The following is a 16,533-nucleotide window of genomic DNA, read 5'->3' on the forward strand; positions in this document are numbered from 1 at the left end:
AAATGGTGGTTCTCAAAGTTGATGAGCATGATTGTACTTAATAACTGATCATTGTATTATTTTTTCTTAGTTATGATTATTATTAATTATTATTAATATTATTATACCCCTATAGGCCTATGACAACAATAAGTAATAACACATGAGACATTTTCTTGTGTGACTAACCATTTATAGAAGAAAGTTGTCAAGTACAAAAAATTGAAATAAAAATCTATGTTGTGTATTGTGTAATACTGTATAATAAAGTAATAAACATTAAAAGGTGTAAATGATGACCTTCAGTATTGAGACATCATTCTATTAGTGGAAGAAGTATCAAGTAGATATAGATAGTATTTAGTAAGTAATGAAAGATGATATTAAATTAATATCTCCTAATATGATGTGGATTTTTGATTTGGAAAATCAGAGTCATTCTACTGAATATTGGCAAATTCTTCTCAACATATCACACTTTAATAGACACTATTAACTTTGAATTCAATGATAAATCATTATACACAAAAAGATAACTGAGGGGAGATGGTTTGTTATAATCAATTATTTTTGCATTAATTAATAAGCTTCATTAGGCCTTGTCCCTCCAATTGGCAACAGTATAATAAAATTTTCATTAATTATTATATATTATGATAAAAGCGATACTGACAGAATGGCAGCATTTATTTTACCTTAACTAAAACATTGAATTGTTACACAATGATCGAATATCCATATTAAAAATATATATTTTATACTTTTTTACATATCCTCCTATACCTTGTGTACTACTTAACAACATTTCAGCTGTACTTCAAGTACTCCAAGTAGCTCAAGGTTTATATAATTTTCATGACACCACAAATAATCAACTTAATTCACTTAAACACTCAAGTTAAGATAGTAAGATCTGATCATTTTGTAAGTAGATAATATACTTTGGAGAAATCAGAGAACATTTTTATTTTTAGCAAAATGTTTTTCATTTATTTTTACTAATTCACATTAACTTTAATTAATTTAATCAATTATAATTCTGAAATTATTTTTATATTTGCACAATATTTTCAGGTACAATAGTCATTTTCAAATATATTATGAAAGTAGTAAGTACAAATCAATAAAATTTATCTAGTGAACATGTTAGATTCATTGTTTTACTTTACTTTTAATGTAATGAAAGAATAACCAAATGTATGTGCCAAAAAATATGAAGACTGTTAAAATTAGTTCTTATAACAAATATAATAGCAGAGATAGGACGATCAAAAATGATAAAAAAATTATTTATATATATATATATATAAATATATATTTATATATGTATAGTCATCAAAATTACTTTCAATAATAGTAGGGTAAGCTACTATTTATACATAACATCAAAATAAATCATATACATGACAAATGAAAAAAATTGGATTAACAATTGTATGGTTGATAAATACTTAATGATTTTTTTTCTTAAAATGATTCATTTGAAAAAAAAATGTTTACAAATTGTTAATTTTTTTCACAAAATAAAACAAAATAATTATAACCCTAGTCTAAGCTTATATAATTTTTTCTGAAGTCAATAAATTAAAAATTAAAATTATTCTTGATCCTTATTAAATAAATGTAAAATTAATGGCGAAGTATATAGTATGAGATACAACTAATTTTAATTTAATCTTCATCTTCTACTTCTTCTTCCTCTTCGTCATTGTCTTCAGCGGATTCTTCTTTTTCCGCCTTTTTTGCTGGTGGTCTGCCTCGTCCTCTTCCTGATGACACAGCCTGTAATATTAAACAAATTATTAGGAGATGAGACCATATTTTTAAATTACAAAATTTAATTTGAACTTACTTTGGCCTTCTTTTGACTCTTCTTGGGCCTTCCTCGTCCTCTTTTGGCTACTGGTTCACCATTTTCACCTTCTTTTTCAATCTTTTTATCAGCTTTTGCTGGTAGTTTACCTGCTGGTCTTCCACGTTTTTTAGTTTCTTTGTCTTTAGTATCTTTGTCGTTCACCTACATAATTTTTAGTTAATAACTTTCTAGGGCAATTAGTGTACATAATCTAAGTCTTAATAGAACTTACATCATTTGATTTTGGGGTTCTTCCACGATTCCTCTTTTCTGCAACAACTCCATCGTCAGACATTATGTTTTTTTTTAAGTAGAATTAATGAAGTCAATATTCTAAAAAAAAATAAAGTAAACACATCATTAAATAAAAAAATCTAACTTAAAGGTAAGATCTATGTTTATAGATTGTAGTTACATAATAAGTATAATAGAATATAATATAATTAATAAGTAAATTAAAAGGTACTCTTTCTTTTAATATTTTAAATTTAATGTTAAAACAAAAAATCATACAGTCACACATCGAGGTAGATTCATGTATAAAAAAAAAATGTGCATTAAAATAAAAATATTTAACATAGGATAAAAACAATTACATATATTTTAATTGTTAATTTAGGATGGGAGCATTATTAATCTTCAAGTTGTGAAGATAACAATGCTAAATTTTTCGGAGAGCTAAAATCTCACCTATCTTCTTGCTGCATTCATAAACGTTAAAGCTAAACCACAGGGTTCACCCTTCACTTCGTCAACTGCAGAGCAACAACTATAATTACTATTTAAATGATGTACTTGTCCGTTGGTAAGGACCTAAGAACGCAGAGGAATAAATCAATAAAGACGCCAATTTAATAATATACGGGTTTAAAATAAATCTATATAGGCATTGTTTTATGACCACAATACAACTAAACTAATAGTTTTTAAGGAAGTTATTAAAAATATAATTCCGTAATATATTATATTACATTAATTGAACGGGAAAATAAATTAAGTACCTAAACAACAAAAATTATTTCATAATGCTAATTCTTAGAGGTTGATGAATACGTTAGTTACGTATGCGCCGCGTCGATCAACTAAACTTCATTGAATTATTAAATTTAAAGAATCATTGTATCTAATTTTTTATTTTTTTTCTTGGTCGATTAAATAGAACAATGTAACACTGTATCAGTTTTATCCCGTTATCCCAGAAATAAATAAAATATCATTAATTTCAATCGAAAGACATTGTTCTGAAAATTATAATTAAACAGACCAAGATGTGCTTTGTCGAGGTAAAAATATTTTATTATAATAAATACTTGTGTTACAATTTTTCAACATATTTAATTCCAATAAATTGCACTTAACGCGCGCTGAGCGCCGATCGATACTCACGCAGAAATTGTGATTGGATGACTTGGGATATAATTTTAAATAATATTAAACATTAAACAATTACGAGACGTTGGAAGAGGAGCACGGGGACGAATAGAGCAGTAGGGTCGTCGCAACATTTTTCGACCCTTCAACGGACGTATCCCTATGTCCCCCAGCCGGCCGCGAGGGAGGAGCAAGTACGATTTACTCAAATCCACACACACAGGATTTTCCTTTCACCCCAACATCGTCAGACATGTGAAATACGTAAGTATTGTTATTTGTTGAATCACACACGGTTTCATTCACCCGCATGATTTACGAGGGATATAATAACTTTTCCTCTTAGAAAAAATATTTTTTTTAAAACGAAAATGGTTTTGGCGTGATAAAGCAAAAATCGGTACATTTGTATTTTTAGATTGAACCGTAATAATGACAATGCTATTTGTTATCGTCATATTTATTTTTATCCCATAAAATCCGATAAAATAACAATTACCTAATTTTTAAATTAAAATAAATATGATAGGTAATCCCAATACATGCACAGTTACATGTTATATTAATATGTCTTTAACTCCAAATATTATAAATATTAAAATCATAAATGCCACAACAATGCTGTAAGACAAGATGTTGGTACTGGTACAAGACATATAAACAGCAACATAATATTAAACAAAATTAATATTAACTCAAAAATCGGGATGAAAAAAAATTCAAGAGGCGCAACGGACCTATCCTAAAAACTTAGTCTTATGTAAAATAAAAAAACCATAACTCCTAACGCGTAGGACGAAGCAGGTAAGTTAAAACAAATTTTAACATCCCGCCCCCCAAAAAATCAATACGCACACGTAGTCACACAAACATACACTAATAAACGTATACGAAGCGCAGGTTCCCTCCAGAAATCTAGTGGTAGCTCGTCAGCGACGGCGGCCGTTAAATTTTAAGTACCGCCGCCGCCGCCGCTGTCCTATTTGGTCGCTATAAAAACGTAGCACAACCATCCAGATAAACAGTGGATCAATGAACGATAGATCAATTGATGAATAATCCCCAATCACGAATAATAACAGTAATAACGGAAAGAAAAAAAAAGTTCAAGAACACAGAGCACGGCCATTTTGATCGTTATGCGTCCGGTGAAAAAACAAAGGAAAAATGCTACGCGCCAAAGAAGCAAAGAATAATGATGATGATGATGATGACGATAATAATAATAATAATAACGATAAATAAAAACAGCCGCCGCCCATTCGACGATATTATTTATCAGCGCGACAGACGACAGGGAAACCGCGAAAACGATATCAGTTCGGGCGCCGTCCGAATTAAATGAATAAATGTAAAATTAAAGTGCGCGCGCAATTACCGGTGGCGCGCGGCGTCGTGTGACGTATATTGCCACCGCCGTGCCGTACCGTAAAAATATAATAACAGCGAAATACGGGAATTGACGCAGTTTCGATTTCGAATAATTTTTGTCAGCACGCCGCCATCGCGTAAAAAATTCTACGACGAAAAAAAAAAATCATTACGACAGACGAATACGAAAAACCCGCAAATGAACCGACGGACGAGTGACTAAAATTAACAGAAAAGCGCGCCGCGGCAATTTTGTAAAAAAAAATAAATAAACCCCATAAACATACGAATCAATTATTATTTTATTGTTAATGATCGTTATTCCATACGGTACCTGGTGATGGCGACGGGGGTGGCTTCACTGCGTTGGAAACGTAATAACAATATTAATTTAGTGTAGTATGCAGCAAATACACCACCGGCGAGGAGAACGGACGACCTGAGACGGACCAGAAAAATAGCGTATACAAGCGTACGATACACTATACGGTATACAAGGCGGCGGTTTGTGAATGGCAGTTAATAGTGTTATCCCGCCGCCACCGTCGTTGTCGGCGGCGGCGTGCAGTGTCGCCACGGCCGCCGCGCGAACCGTAATCCGCTCCGGGATGACACTGCGTGCACGCACGCCAACGGTCTTTCTGAACCATATACTCCACTTGAGCATAATAATAATATACTATTTACATTTAGTTATACAGAGTGATTTACAAAGCGTGATCACCCCGATTTTTAATAAATTCATTCAAATTGGAATTTTAGAATTTTCAAGTATGTTTACTAGTCGTAGGAAACATATTTTCAATTGTTTTTAGATTTGTTATACCATTTAAGAGGGTCCTAAAGGCCTGTGGCAATATTAACTTATTTTTCAATTAATAATCATTCATTATTACTGAAAAATTGTTTTGTAAATGGCGATGTTTTTAATTCGAACGAGGCTCAACGAGCACTTTCTAAATTATTAAAATGTGTACTTAAACTAATGACAAAGGTCCTCAAATTTGTTTAAAAAAATATATATATATTAGGTATTTTATAGAATATTGAGTTTATATTTATTTAGTATTTATTATACTTTAAAATTTTTACAAGTTTTAAAATATTGATTAATAAATATTGATTATACTTAAATTATCAAATTATCTTAAATCCAGTAGCGAAACTTGAGTCTATAGGAGTGAAATTTTCAACAGCCTCTCACCTGCACTGTTATATCACTTATATCTATAGAAGTCGTCTGGAGTCCCAACTCCCCTCTCGGGTGCATTCATATTTCTAAAATTATTTTATACATTTTGTCCATTTTGATTAAACATATTATTACATAATACATACTTTATAAATTAATGAAATTCAAAATTGTACAATAATTTTAAATTATTCAAAATAAAATGAATAGTTTAATTGTTTAATGTTTATTATAAATTATTAAAAGGAAATCATTGTATTACTTCGGGTCCTCTATATAAACGAACGCGCCCGCACCTTTTAATCCCTCTTAGTTACACCACTGCTTAAATCCCATGCTTGGTGGAATCACCTTGTATATTATTATATGGTTTGAAATCGAACGAGCTCCGCCATTTTGCACATTTTCCCGCCTCGGAGGGTAAGTTTGCAGGCGGGTTTGTCGTTCGTTAGCTTCGACTACCGTCCGGCGGCCGTCTACTGTATTATAGTATAGCATATAGAGTGTATACCACAGTCACGGATGACGCTGCCGCCGGGTGTCCGACCGGACCAAGGACAATTTATTATTTATTATATTCACGAATTGAATTTGTATGCGCGCGTCCAGACGATTATTTCCCCCACTACGACCCAACGACTACATTACATTGTTTTGTGTTGACATGTGGTGCGTTTCGGCGTTCGTCTGTACACCATGGGCCACACGCTAAATAATAAAAATACATTATTCTATTATTATTTTATTTTTTATATTTTTATTATTTATGCGTGTACTGCACCTCGTTGCAGTTCTATTCGTGTTCAAAAAAGTACCAAATTTGTTATTTATCGTTGTTCTTATTATTATTTATAATGCGCCACGCGCGTTTTAAATATAAACGCCATCGATATATTATATATTTTTATATATTGGCCATTGGGTGTGTGTGGTATACGGCATATCTTAAAGACGTGACATTCCACGTCCATCTATTATTATTTACACTTCTCTTTTCATAACAGGCGATAGCGCCCTCTTATATAGGCGTTGCAAGAGCGGCCTTCAGGGAGCTGACAGAAAGCTCCGTAAAATATGGATGCGCCAAAACGGACTTGTTTTGATTGCCATGACTGATTAAAATAATGTGAATAATTGTTTCTTCTAAAATTCCAAACTAAAATTTAATACCTACTATACATTATACAATACATATATATTATTAATTTTGTTTCTTAAATCGAAGACGAAATTCCGAAATTTCATACAAGAATTTTATAATTAACAGCGGTCTCCCCGATTCTTTGACAACCAACGCCTGAAAATAATTAACGATGATTATTCAATTCTATCGAATTATAAATATTATAAATTTACTTTTTAAATTTAGATGCCAACATTTTTTAGGATTTGATTTTTAACTTTATAATATTATATTATCTGTTTTTTAGTAAAATATATTACGCATTGCATTAATGTTAAATTATACGTATAAATACGTGTATATTATATATTATTTTATATCAATAAAATAAACCTACTAACCGCTTAATATTATAATATGCATAGCCGCTTAGGTTATAACAGGCATGAGTGCGTGACCAAAGTTGATCAAATACCGTACGAAAATCAAACGATACCAAAGTTATACTGCTCATAATATTTTACAAAAATTATTAAGTTTTCTTGAAATTTCACTATATTTGTCTAATAATTAACCGATTATCTATACTTATCACCACATTAATCTCTCAAAATCAAAAAAAAAAACAGCCATTTCTTTCAGTCATCTATATAAGATCTATAACACTATATATAACAGTACCTAATACCCAACCTGTGTCATATTCTATAATAACCTAATTATTTTTTTTAATAAGCACCATTGTACTAATTTCAAAATCAATTACTCCAGTCTGCAGTTCATTAAAGTTATAATTATTTTTTAAATAGAGTAAATAGACCGACGACCATCACCACTTTGTACGCACTTTGACTTAGGCATGACAATATGACATTCAATTTTATTTTGGTTTTGAATTCCGGTAGAAGTGTTTTTCATTATAATTCATAGTGAAATAAAATAAATTAATATTATCACTATAGTGAATATATTCACTGTATGGACAATAATATATACAGTATTGTTTTAAATGTTGAATTTTGCGCTGTATAATATACTTTATCAACATCGCTGCAGACCGCTATTAATTTTTTGTAGTTGTATACAGTGTATACACATGACGAGCTGTATTACCCAACTTCAGGTTAAAACTATAATAATCTATCTCTATATCGTTTTCCATTTTGTTTCAGTTGAAATTTGTAATACAAATAATGAAATGTCTGAAATACTAAAATTGTTACAATAAATAATCTTATGATTTTTCAATTTTGAATTCTGAACATATATTTTTTCTATATTATAAACACGTATAAAGACATGAATACATGCCGTCTTAATAATATATTATCGATTTTGATTATTGAATCGACGAATCTATAATACTGTGACGATTGGTTTTAATTTTAATTTTTAAAGTATATATTTACATTAAAAATATGCCCAATAAGGCAAGAAGGTCAGAACTAATAAGAAACCAAAATATCAGGATCACAAATCATATAAATATTTTAAAATATTTGATTTAAAGATGTTTTTTAAACATATTTGTAAAAATATATGGAACTATAATATGTAAACCATATTTCTTCTAATTATAAGTATCTAAATCTCAAAAAAAAAAATCGATTTTAAAATATAATATTGAAAAAATGATTGCAAAATTATGTAGAAAATATTGGTATTTATTAAAAATAAAAATTTGATTATGATTATACCATTTCTATAGAAAATGTTTAATTAAATATTTGATAAAAATGTCAAGTTTATATAGGTACATTATTATACGCCGGCATACAGTTATTTGTTGTTACTTGTTATTACTATTTTCTAAAAAAATTGGTGTTGCGACTGTTGCGTAAATATTTTTGACATTCTTGTTTTCTCTAATCTTTTTTTAAATTGTTTCCGATTTTTAAAAAAATTACTGAGAATTGTTTACTTTTGATACCTATGGGTCCAATGTACTATAACTAGATACAATTTCATATCAGAAACCACTCTTAGCACTTGGAAATTGAAGATCAAATCATTTTTTCTATTATAAAAAATGTCTTTAATTGTATAAAAGAAATACGAACCATTGTAAATCAAATTGTTTAAAATATAATAACGCGTTTAATAATAATAATAATAATAAAATAATGTATTTTTATTATTATTATTATTATTTATTTTGTACCCTTGGTGTACAGAGTACAGACGAACGCCAAAATGCACCATATGTAATAAAACGACATATAGTGTAGTACACTAGTACTGTAGTAATTATATCGATGTATGATGTAAATATTGTATACATAGTTATACCGCTTGTTAGAAAATTGGGATGATTTTTAATATTGAAAAAAAACTGTTCGTCTGTCGGCAAATTTGGAATTCTATGTCAATAAATTGTGATTTCGGAGAATCAATTTTATACGGGACGTCGCGAGAACCTACACTAATACTGCAGTCTGCAACATCGCCACATCGGTTACATATTTACACCCTTAGAGTATTACCTACTTGCTGCAGCCCTGCAGCTGCTCTTTTATAATCCCGACAGTCCCAATCTCCTGTTTCAAAGCATTAGGGTTTTATAATAAATATATAATATATAACTGCTAATTCTGTAATATTAAATAAAAATATAAAAAAAAAATAATGTGTTTTATACAAAGAACATATACCATATTAATTATTATTCATTTATTTTTAATTTATTTCACAGAGGTTGATATATATAGTTAATAGTTATATAGAGTATTTGATAATTTTGCGGACGCAATTGTTATGGTTATGCTGCAGACTGCATACTATGTACTTTTATTCTACTTGTGTAATTGTGTCTTATAATGGCGTAAAAAATTATTTTGAACATGAATTAACCTGTATTTAGATTACCAATATAGTTGGAAGTGTCGGGACTTAGCGATTTTCTAAGAGGTTGTCATTTATGTGTCATTACAAACTTCACAATTTTTTAAATATTTTATGATTTAAGTTTCAATTAGTACATTTAATATAAAATTAATCTATTTAATCGATTGTTTCATCGATATAAAATATTTGAAATAATTACAAAAATATGTAATAAATAATAATGTAGTAATTTGCATATTATATTATTATCATTGGCGCACATACGGTTGTGTTAGGGGATGCTTAGTCCCCAAGTCTTAAACCAGCACCTCCAGCTTATTTTGAGCTAAAAATATTGTTTAAAGTGTAATTTTATGGTTATAATAATGAGTTTAATGAGTTTTTATTGGTAATGCACTAATACCACGGACATACATACATTATAATACTATATGGATTATACATGGATTATATTGGATTTTTGAAACGGGACCTAAACATCATAATAGCTATCGCCTTGGCTGATGGAGCGATAGAGAGGAATTGACAGAATGGTTAGTCTCAATGGTTCAGTCTCAATGACTGAAATACCTAAAAAAAAAAAAGTTATAGAATAAACTCATAATGCACTAAAAATAAATTGTTTTTTAGTTTAGTAGTTTAGAGTTATAAGATAAAATGTCTTCTAGACAACTCTCAAAACGCAATATGAGTATTTCAGCCGGTCTATTAATTTTTCCAAAAAAATATATACATCAATTATAAATTATAATTGATTTAACAATCAATTATAGTATATGCAATTTGCTCAATTTTTACAATTTTTAATTTTAATTATAAAGTTACGGGTTAGATTATTTTTTTTTTTGTTCATTTAACATTTAAGTGTTAATTGGTATCGATTTTAATTTAAATTGACGTACCTAACGTTGGATGTTATAATTTTATAAATATAGGTTCAAGGTATAGGTAACTATCTTAAAAATAATCTAAATATTTTGAGTATTTATAATGTAGAATATCAGTAATTACTAATTTCATAACTTAAATTAATACTATAATTTCCGTGGATTATTTGGTATACTAACTTTGAAATAATTTAATAACTAAAAGTTAGAAGAACCGATTTATTTATTTATTTAAGTTCCATTGCTAAAAATTTTAATAACAAATAAAAATCATTGAAGTTTTGTTAGTATAAACTGTTTTTCAATTGAATAATATTAAAATATAATTTAGTTGTTTATTTTTTTTTTAGTTAACAAACCTTAATATTTGATATCATACTTTACTATAGTATTGCCGTACTAAACTTACTGATTTATTAATTAAAATAATTATACAGTATACAGTATTCTATTTTATTATACTATTTTAAAGTTGTTAATTTTCTTATTGCATAGGTTATAGGTAACTGATAAAAATTGATATTAATATACTAATATATCTTACATTATTAACATAAAATTATTATTATACAGTTCAATTATACAATATCATTTGACATACACTAGCTATGTATAATATATTATTTATAAATATATTTCAATACTTATTTAAAGCTATAATATGTTCTGTCAATATTCAGATAATATTATTATTGTCTAAGACGTTCTAAATTTCTAATGTTATATATGTTATATGTATAATATTTAAAAAATGCAACGTTCTGGGTTTAAATCAGTGTATGTTTATATACAAAAACAGATAGTTTCGGTTAAGCCCACCTGGCTGGCTACGGGCGGCGGTTGCCGTGGGTCCTTGCAGAATATATATTTTAATATTAAGACCCAATCGAAAAATAAAAAAAATATGTATATTTTCAACACTAATTATACTAGTAGTGAATCAAATATATCGTATATCTATGCGTTCGCCGTCAATGAATAATAAATATATTATATACGGTCAGTATTAGTATTCGTTACAAACATGCACACACCCACACATGCACACACACAGGTGCATTTCATATGGTTGTAGTCCTCAGAATTCAGTTGGCATACAGAATCATCACTCATCAGTATAACTAAACGACGGTGACGTCATATAATAGGGCTGGTACAGTGGTACCTGGTTAGTGGTTTGGCTGGTTTAAAATCAGGAAAAACGGTTGGCGCGTATTATTATATAATATATAGGTGGTGATGTGACAGCCGCCGAGGAGCGACGTCATAGCACAGCAGCGGAAGCGGTGACGACTACGCTGTTCCGGGTGAGACATTATTTGCACAGACGTTGAAGCTTATACGCTGTGTCGCTGTATATAATAACCACTTACCAGTCGGACAGTGGACAGCGCTTTGAAAATTGTTTTTTATAATCTTTTTCTCATCGGCCTTAGACTATTATTTCTTATAATAGAGTTTTTTTTTCTCGTTTGTCCAATTGTATCGCCCGCAAAATTTTCCTAAAACTTGGATAATTTGTTCCATCTAATTTGTTAAACGGACTATTTCACCATTCACTAAAATTCTTCGTTGGATGATATTTTGACATCAATTGGTGTCTCACATAGTCACATTTCAAATAGAACTGTTACAGAATGAGTGTGTTGAGGCCCGCGGAGTGCAGTCGTTGTTTCTGTCACACTCACACTCCACTCACAATTAAACGGCTTATATTATTTGTCACCGACCGATCTTCACACACGCATAACACATCTGTTTTATTTTTGTATTTTTATTGTATCGTTCGTGAATTATTTAATAGAATGTGTAAATTACGAGCCGAAGCGCTATGGGCCGTCGACGAGTCGCTGGTCCGCAAAAATAATTAACTTGGCCGCCGTGATTTTTTGTTTTATACTGTACCTATATATACGTTGTAATGTCAACGACGTCATCGTTAACTATTCGCTACGCGTTCAATAGTATATATTATATATATAAATTGTTTTTTATTCTAATAGTAATAAGTAATAAGTAATAACATTTGTAATGTTCATACAATAATATTGTTTTTTTAAATACTTTTCGAGGTGTGCGGTAATCATCACTTGATTACTGTACTATAATAGGTATACCTCAAATGATACAGTTTGCTGCTATAATTTATAAATTATATTTAGTATTTATGCAATTTAATTATCAATTAAACCGTGACAAGTATTATCTACCAAACCCTTGTTGTTGCTGTTACCATTTTTTTGTTCGTAGCTTTAAGTACACACAAACACATTTACACTTATACATATCTTACACATCGTTAAACCACATAGCTCATTAGTATTTTCGCGGCAAGCCCGCAACCTCTTTTCTAGCTGAACTATCATTATTACTTATAAAACACACAGGTCGGTTGGTGTGTGATAAGATGTGTGTTAGCGTTTCGGTACCCAGACTCTCGGCCTACCATATAGTACGTTCCGGCCTCTACAGATGGTACCATGCATTATTGTTATTTTGACTAGGTAATGTAAGTGTATATTATTTAGTAACTCATTAGAAAATGTTGAATACATACAACTTATTTTATTAAAAAATTTCGTTAATTGGTATAAATTTCAATTAAGTAATCATTTTTCATTCTTTAGAAATAAAGAAATAAATTCGTTTCAAAAAACGAAAAAAAATATCTAAAAGTATAAACAGCCAAACAGGTGTAGACCAAATCCAAACACACTCGAAATCCTCGTTATAAAATAATATTATATTATATTGTACTCATATCTATATACATAGATAATATATTGTAAAAAATGTTATAATAACGGACATAGCTGTAGACGCGCCACGCGCGAGACGTTAGTCCAGATCAGCGTTTTTAAAAACGTGTTTTGGTCGACTGTGGTACAATGTCGAAAAAGGTGATGGTGATATATTTGTGTTGGAGTCGGTACAAGGTGAATTGCATGAAAAAAATGTCACTAATGTTGAAATTTAACAGATGTTCCGGGTACGGTGTAGATGTGCGACATCAGCGGCGACCGGATACAAACATGAGTACATATGACTGGCAAGGCGAGTAGCGTATCAGACAATTTTTAAACAAATTAAATTTATATTTATGTGTTTTTTTTTTTATAGATTTTAGGCAACATCTTTTTATATGAATATCAAATGACACTGCGCGCTCTTTGTTTGTGTGAACCCGTGGTTACTGTTTTTCTACATTTTATGATTATTATTAGGTATTATCATCTAAATTATATTTTACCGATGGGCTTTGTTATTGTTATTATTATTGTTGAGCCATAAGCCCTGAGGTTCTTGTATTATTCTTATTATATTTATTCGTGAATAATATTTGTTAGCCTATTACCATTGAGTATAGATAGTACTATCTATACTCAATGCTATTACCATAATGTTGTACGACCACATTGCAACAAATCCCTATTTTTAATACATCACACTATGAGGATACGTCCTATATGGCTATATTTATATTATATAATTAATTATTAATATATATATATATATTATAGATGATCACACAATTCATTCGCAAAACACTTTATTATTAATCAGGCTAATTCGAACACTACTGATGAATGAGTTCAAGACTGTTCACACTTACTGTAATTACATTGAAAATAATCTACTTAATGCAGTGTTATCGCCTTATCGGTATGTTCACATACACACGAGCATGCAGATTTTCGTCAATGAATATTCACAAAGTAACAAATCTATAGTTATACAATGTAAGTGATGCAAATGCAATTATGTAATTGTTATATTTATTTAATTTTAATTTTTAGTAATTTACCTGCCGATCAACGATTCGTAATAAGCGTGCGGATATCCGCTCCCTAATGTGAATGTCTTGTTCTACCGACACCCAAATACCGTTAGTTACGGGTAATGGACCATGGTGTCTACTATTGTCTTACTGTTCTTTGTTACATTTCATTTTTTGAAATCTTGAAGTTTCATATGCCGTACCAGATACGGCGAGGGGCAACAGGAACGGGAAAATAGGAACAGAATCTACAGCACTACAGCAACATTAAGAGAGAAAGAAACATTTACTCGGACATTATAGCAGGGATCACCAATTAATATTTTTGAAGGGCCACTTAAGGAATCCAAACATTTTTTGCGAGCCATCAAAATACTAAGTACATATTTACATTATTTAAAAACTAATAATATTTAACAAAAATAATAATTTACAATCATAACACATATAATTTTGTCGTAATATGTGTTATTTATTCTTCGTTTGCGAGCCCGATAAAATGTGTTGGCGGGACGCATACGGCCCGTGGGCCGCCATTTGGTGACCCATATGCTTCATGGCTTATTGTACAAGACGTCTTATACGTGGTAGCCATTGTCGACTAATACATGTCTACACGCGCGGTAGACAAATGGCAATCTGGCAATCTCAAAACACGCGTTTTCAAAAGACATAGGTGATATAGGTGATAGCTGAGCTTAGTTAGCTTTGACTATATTATGCTATCATCATTATTAATTTATAAATCAATACCGAGTACCGACTCAAAATCGTTAGAGCTAAAAATAATACAAGAAAAATAATTTCGATTTGGATACCGTCGAATATTTTGACTCAACCTAACCTTATAAGTTATAAGAATATAAGTTATATATATATAAGTTATAAGTTATAACTCTTCAAACAAATAAATATGAAGTCCCCGTATAAAATTACGGTATCTAAATAAATTAATTTAATTTGAATACCTACTTAAATTAATAAGTTATACATAAGTAGCATGTTTTTAAATATGTATGTACATTTTAATATTTTAGTGATATTTATTAATTTGTTCTTATGCTTCTCTCTGGTAAAATATTCGCCATAAGTTCACATCATAAAACCAGCAATAAAAAGAAGACAATAAAAATCTATGTATATTGTATTTTGTATATGTGTGTTATATCTATGTAGTGTTTATTGTTAATGCACCCTCGTGTTCTCGTTAAGCCGAAGCTAGTCCATAGTGTATATTATTCTAAATAGTAAATATATTATTGGAGGGTTAGAGTTGTTGCAATTATATGATCGAGGGGAGTCGAAAAACGTTATATATCTACGAAATAAAAATGTTAACAATGGAAACCGTTAAACTATATAAATATACAAAAACGAACAAAATACAAAGCTTCTATAAGATATTATTGTTATTGGTAATTAATTATTATTATAATGATTTATCTACTTCTATACATAATATATATTATAAATATATATCATTTTCACATTTTTATTTTTTCTAATTGTGAAATATTATCAAACATTAAATAAAAATTACGGTGTTAATTAATTTTTTGATGAAAATGTCAGAAGTATTGTGTATTTGCATGCATTTGCATGAATTAATTGCCAATCGAGCACTTAAATAAAATACAATTTTTTTTCACGAATGTATAAACTTAATTAATATAATATAAGCATACAAAGTGACAAAGTGATAAATTAAATATAAAATATACTTTGCATTGTTATAAAAATTTTCTATATTCAACAAAATATGTAGGTATAGTAATATTAAATTGTAACACTGGTAACCTACATTCAAATTTGTGTGATGATAAAATGTAAATAATCATTGTATAGCAGTAATGCAGTATAGCATTATAGCTAAACACTGTGCCGATTCCAATCGAAACAACAAGGAGTTTTGACTGTTTTGAGTACATTATATTTTATCGGACGACATTATATTATACTACATTACATTTAACCATAATAATAATATAATATAAGTATGCACTATGCACAGTATACATTAAATTTATACATTAAACATTAATACACTATGATATAGGTATACACATAACCACAGTCCACAGTACCACACAGTGTGTAGTATGATAGAGTACACTGTGTGTCTGTGTAATGAAT

General features: G+C 29.6%; 1 protein-coding gene and 1 long non-coding RNA gene across 3 annotated transcripts; one reads left to right on the forward strand and one right to left on the reverse strand.

Moving 5' to 3' along the window:
- Positions 1-1,010: 1,010 nt before the first annotated feature.
- On the reverse strand, positions 1,011-5,093 carry LOC132920596 (high mobility group protein HMGI-C-like). 2 transcript variants are annotated; one of them, XM_060983098.1, is made up of 4 exons: positions 4,911-5,093; positions 2,067-2,167; positions 1,832-1,996; positions 1,011-1,761 (listed from the first exon to the last, which is right to left on the reverse strand). In XM_060983098.1, exons 2-4 carry the CDS (start codon positions 2,127-2,129, stop codon positions 1,651-1,653), a joined length of 339 nt encoding a protein of 112 aa, XP_060839081.1. In that variant the 5' UTR covers positions 2,130-2,167; positions 4,911-5,093; the 3' UTR covers positions 1,011-1,650. The 2 variants fall into 2 exon arrangements, with proteins under 2 accessions (XP_060839081.1, XP_060839082.1); XM_060983099.1 differs by lacking the exon at positions 4,911-5,093 and adding an exon at positions 2,525-2,548.
- Positions 5,094-13,740: 8,647 nt separating this feature from the next.
- On the forward strand, positions 13,741-15,217 carry LOC132922996 (uncharacterized). The gene is made up of 3 exons (XR_009661080.1): positions 13,741-13,846; positions 14,144-14,362; positions 14,420-15,217. It is a non-coding gene; the product is annotated as an uncharacterized LOC132922996 (long non-coding RNA).
- The last annotated feature ends 1,316 nt before the right edge of the window (positions 15,218-16,533 follow it).

This window comes from Rhopalosiphum padi, chromosome 2, assembly GCF_020882245.1.
Source record: "Rhopalosiphum padi isolate XX-2018 chromosome 2, ASM2088224v1, whole genome shotgun sequence".
Classification (NCBI taxonomy): domain Eukaryota; kingdom Metazoa; phylum Arthropoda; class Insecta; order Hemiptera; family Aphididae; genus Rhopalosiphum; species Rhopalosiphum padi.